This window comes from Glycine max, chromosome 9 (assembly GCF_000004515.6).
Source record: "Glycine max cultivar Williams 82 chromosome 9, Glycine_max_v4.0, whole genome shotgun sequence".
Classification (NCBI taxonomy): domain Eukaryota; kingdom Viridiplantae; phylum Streptophyta; class Magnoliopsida; order Fabales; family Fabaceae; genus Glycine; species Glycine max.
Window position 1 is genome coordinate 46,215,266 of NC_038245.2, and position 4,994 is coordinate 46,220,259.

Below are 4,994 nucleotides of genomic sequence, written 5' to 3' on the forward strand. Positions count from 1 at the left end.
TTTACTATTTCGCACACAAATTTTTAATTATAAGAAAAAATAAAATGAAGTTGTATCATTTTAATAATTAAAATAAAAATAAATTTTTTTTTCTCCGGTCAAATTTCGTAAGACTAACTTGTGCGGACATGTACTTTGAGAACTGAAGTTACCACTTCAAAAAGAGTAAATTATATATTAACTTTAAATTTATTTAAAATAAACTAACCCAAACATTATATTGAGTAAACTGGCTATGACTATGACTACATTATCTAAAGCAGATAGTAGATTATTCCTGTACCCAAAAGTTGCACACAAACAAGTCATAAGAAAAGGTGGTAACTACCTGTAATTGGGTTGCAATGATGAAAATAAAAGTAACATATCATATAAAATATGGACTATTCAGCACTAATTTTTATCAAAGTTATAAACCAGAGGGGGGAATTTCAATTTCATGCATTTCCCATAATTCCTAGAATAAGTTCATGCAGTTGCAGGTAATCAACCTGTATGTACCATATAAATATAAATATAAATATAATTAACATATTTTCTGTCTTACACTAAATTAATATTCCTTAACCTTCTTCAGTAATTCCATAGGAAATCAGTATCCACGGGCCCTGCAGAAGCTGAAGAATGTTCTTGATTCCCAAACATTCTGTGCATCATGTCATTGTTGTAGATCATAGATGAGATATCAGCATCAAAGTCTCTTCCCTCAGAAAACTCTGGTTTCTGAATTTGGTTTGCAATTGGTCCTTGTTTTTCCATCAGCATCCTCAACATGGACTGTTCTTGAGGCACATGATAATAATCTGGGAACTGTGAGTTCCCAATTTGGTGGGCAATCTGTGCTGATTGGTTTGAAGCTGAAGAAAGGGTTGCTTTGGCCAAAGTGGATGCATCATCAGGTCTTGAAGAGGGTGAGAAGTTCAAAATAGGAGTTTCCATGCTATCAACAATGTCATCATGTGTGTTGTTCTGATCCTCAGTTTGATTTGGATCAGAGAAGCATGTCAACTGAGACAACTCACCAGCAGTGGTGGTTCTTGTTTCACTGTTGTATGGAGAAGAATCTATCAAAGGAGGCAATAGAGAAGCACATGATGATGGTTCCTCTCCAGAGGAGTTGTTGAGCCTTCCACACTTTAGAACATGCATTTTCTTCCCACAAGGACTCTTCTCAAAGACTCTACAAATCACCCATTCACTCTATGAAGTGGGGAAAAAAATGTCAAAACAAAACAACCTTAGTTAACAAATGTTCACCATAAGTGACAGCAAGAAACGTAATTATTACATGGTCTCAGACCACCATCACCTGATCATGGTGTCGGTCAATCTCCATATGATACATAGCTAAGTTTTTCTATTTATGAAAAACAATTTATAAACCTGGATTATGTATCATGTACAGATTGATCAAGATCGTAGTGATTTAAGACCATGTAATAATTTCTCATAAAAGAACTGAAATATACAAACTCAAGAATACCTTTCCAGGATTGGGTTGATTATGTTTCCCTTCCAACCTATATTCATGCATAACCCAGTTTGTCTTTTCACCTTTAGGAGCTCTTCCCTTGTAGAAAACCAAGGTTTTCTTCATCCCAATGAGTGCATTCTCCATTATGATCTCCCTGTCTTTGCCTGTGGCCTTCCAATAACCAGCATCAGTGGCCCTATTAGTCCTTAAACCAGTTGGGTATTTTCTGTCCCTCACACAGAAAAAATACCACTCAGTTTCACCCATTTTAGCCAACCCTTCAAAAACCAAACATATATGATTGTGAGAGATATCACCAATTCACCATCAAAACAAAGATAACATAAGGATTCATTAATCAAAATAAAAGTTAAAATGAGAGACTCACCAGGCAAATCCCATGGCTCACACTTGTTCAAATCAACCTCAGCAATGGCCACAGCACAGAAACAGTTGTCAACAACCTTCTTTGTAAGGTAGTGATTTATGAGTTCTTCATCCCTTGGATGAAATCTAAAACCCGCTGGCAATTCAAACTTCTGGTTTTCCTTCCTTGGTTTGGAAACGTTCTCCATTGATCCCATCCTACACCAAAATCCCCTGTTTCATCCAAGAAGCAAGTGAAACACAAAACATCACAATTCACAAACCCATTAATTTCAATCTATATGTACTAACAAAGAACACAAACCAAGTCTCAAACATAGGTGCATGAATTGAAGTGAAAAAATAATAAAGATCAAGGGGACAAACCCGTTAAAGAATGAAGCACTAATGTGTTTGTCGTGAGGAAAAACAAAAAAGGCTTTGAGTTTTGTTGGGGGGTTACAGAATTTTCGGCATGTGAATTATGTAACGGAAGAGGGGGAAAAGGTGTAGAGGGAATGAACTAGAAGGTTTGTTTTTTGAGGAATTCGATGAATATGATGTTAAGGAAAATTTTCTTGCGAAATAAAAAAACGAATTCCTTAAATACTGGTTTTTTTGGTACAGAGAACTGTGGTTCACAAGGTAACTTGGGGAGGTTTCATGCTTTTAGCTTTGTGCATGGTTGAGTATGTCAAAAGTTGAAAGGTGAAAATCATGAAATCAAAACAACAATAGTTTAATACAGTGGAAGAAAAAAAATGTAATTGATACAGAAGATTTCATTAAAAAGGATCACTCAGATTTTTTCGTCCGAGATTAATAATTGTCAAAGCTAATGATATTTTTACTCCAGTAACATAGTAAAAAAAAATATGTTGTCTGACAAAGGGACAAATTAAAATATGATTTGAAGTTCAGAGCTTGATTGAAAATCATTTCACTTTATACTGATTTTCGTGTCTTACCAATTTTGTAGAGTGTTGTTACCTTTCGTATGGTAACTAGGAACACCTCACCGGTCACCAAGTTAGCCTGCATGTAAATGTTGACGCTATTGTGCTCTTTAAATTAATTACCTCATTGTTTAACAGGGATAATTTAACTTTTAGAATGTCATGTGACCAAAAGTACAAAACTATCTAACAGGAAAAAACAGAAGTGCAAAATCCTCTGAAACTAAACATCATCGGAACTAAAATAAAAAATAGAGAGAGAAAGGGAAATAAAAAAGAAAGAATAATAGAGTTGATAGTTTCATATAAATGTCTGCAAAACTATAATTGCGACTTGAGAAGATGCTTGCTAGCCGCCTGGTAAATACCAGAAACCCTAAAAGTCGGCTGGGGTTTGAAATATGAGAAATAATAATATACTTTTTAATAATTTTATTACTTTTAAATGAACAAAAGTATTAAATATAATTATTAATATATTTTAAATTATGGGGTTTCAATTTTCATTTTTTCTACATTATGTTATTTTCTTTTTGACTATAGGTTAAATATGATGTTCAACCTCACTTATATGATATTTAACCTTTTCATTCCTATTCAATGTGAAACTTTATCTCTCACTTGTATTCCAATAATCTTCCCCTCAAGTGTGAGTTTCTTTCACATAACTCAAATGATTAAATACCAAAGAGATTTTCACCAATGAGCCTCAAACACACATCATAAGTGAACCTAACACCACACTTTAATCCAAAACCTTAATGATTTAGTTTATGGGTATTATCCTCGCTTATATGTGCTCAACCTTCTCATTCCTACCGATGTGAGACTTTACCTTACACATACTTAGCGAGTAAGTTGAACTCAGTAAAGTGTGTGTGTTGTTGTGACTATGTAACTCATTTGCAACATTCCATATCCTAGCCCCAAATCAGTGTGCCCTCCACCTCAACAGCTCAACTAACAACAACCCTTAACTCACTCGTTTAGCCGATCACGGGTCTATTGGTAATATTTGGGGAAGAATGAAATTCGAACCAATCAAATTTCATTGATTTGGATTGGTTCAAATTTCTCAAATTTTTTTGTACAGCCTGAACCAAGCCATAATGATCAACAAGAATCAAGTATCCTATACAAAAAATGCAAACTTCATTTTTGAGAAGCGCACAATACCCCCAAAATAAAAATGGAAAAAATCTAGAAATAGAAAATTGACATTTAAATAGCCAAAGATGCATGAATTAATTTGGGTAGGCATTAACAAAGCTCTAAGGGCAAATTAATTGATGAACTAGTTTAGGTAGTCTCGTGCTATGGGTTGAAAAATCGATGGAATAGAAAGAAGAAAAGGAAAGTAAAATAATAAGGGGGAAATAAGAAATGGTAGAAAGGTGAAACAAAAGGACAAACTAGTTGAGAAAATAATGGATTGCAACGCGATGCAAATAGGAAATACATAACCCTAGATCCAGAAAACACACCTTTCGAAATGGAGAGACAAAGAAGATGTGTCTAGTCTAATGAGAGAGAAATGGAGAACGAAACACACCTTTCGAAACGTGACAGAGTTTGTGCCACCGCAAGAGACTGCTAAAGTGACTCTGAGAAGCGATCGTTTGATGACAAGCAGTTAAGCATATGAGTTAGGGACTACTGTGGGTAGAGTCATTGAGATTGATGGCACACAGATTTGTAGTTGGAGCACACGGATTTGGATTTAGGATACAAGAAGTTGCAAGTGAGCGTTACAACAGAACACACACTTTATTGAGTTCACTTTACTTCATTAAATATAAATAATATTTATTTTTATTTATATTTATAATTTTTTATTCCTTTTCATAACTATTATTTAAATTTATTTTAATTAATTTCAATTTGATTTAAATTTTTGAATTTTGATGTAATATATCAATTCAAAAATATAATTTTAGATTAACCAGATTTTAATATTGTTGTATTAATGTTAATCAATCCTAATTAATTTTATTTTAGTTTTAAATTTTAAATGTTGACATATCATATATAATCTATTTTTAATTTGTTATCTCTTTAATTTATTCTCACTTAATAAAATAGAAAATTTATTATTAATAACAAAAATATATATTATTTTCTTTAATTTATCTTTATTTCTAATTTTTACTTTTTTTATATTTTTTAATAATAAAACAATACTCCTAATATGTTTAAAA

General features: G+C 32.8%; 1 protein-coding gene across 5 annotated transcripts; it reads right to left on the reverse strand.

The window, feature by feature from the left end:
* Positions 1-345: 345 nt before the first annotated feature.
* NLP2 (NAC domain-containing protein 100-like) lies at positions 346-4,503 on the reverse strand. 5 transcript variants are annotated; one of them, XM_026129852.2, is made up of 4 exons: positions 4,281-4,503; positions 1,863-2,074; positions 1,484-1,752; positions 346-1,200 (listed from the first exon to the last, which is right to left on the reverse strand). In XM_026129852.2, the coding sequence occupies exons 2-4, from the start codon at positions 2,056-2,058 to the stop codon at positions 574-576; spliced, it is 1,092 nt and encodes a 363-aa protein (XP_025985637.1). In that variant the 5' UTR covers positions 2,059-2,074; positions 4,281-4,503; the 3' UTR covers positions 346-573.
* Between the last annotated feature and the right edge of the window lie 491 nt (positions 4,504-4,994).

What these genes read in the sequence shown, in the direction of transcription:
- NLP2 (XM_026129852.2), bottom strand. Translation starts at nt 2,058, where the DNA reads ATGGGATCAATGGAGAACGTTTCCAAACCAAGGAAGGAAAACCAGAAG. An exon ending in TGAGCCATGGGATTTGCCTG is followed by an intron (nt 1,753 to 1,862) that starts GTGAGTCTCTCA and finishes TGGTTTTTGAAG; the next exon opens with GGTTGGCTAAAATGGGTGAA. An exon ending in ATCAACCCAATCCTGGAAAG is followed by an intron (nt 1,201 to 1,483) that starts GTATTCTTGAGT and finishes CCCACTTCATAG; the next exon opens with AGTGAATGGGTGATTTGTAG.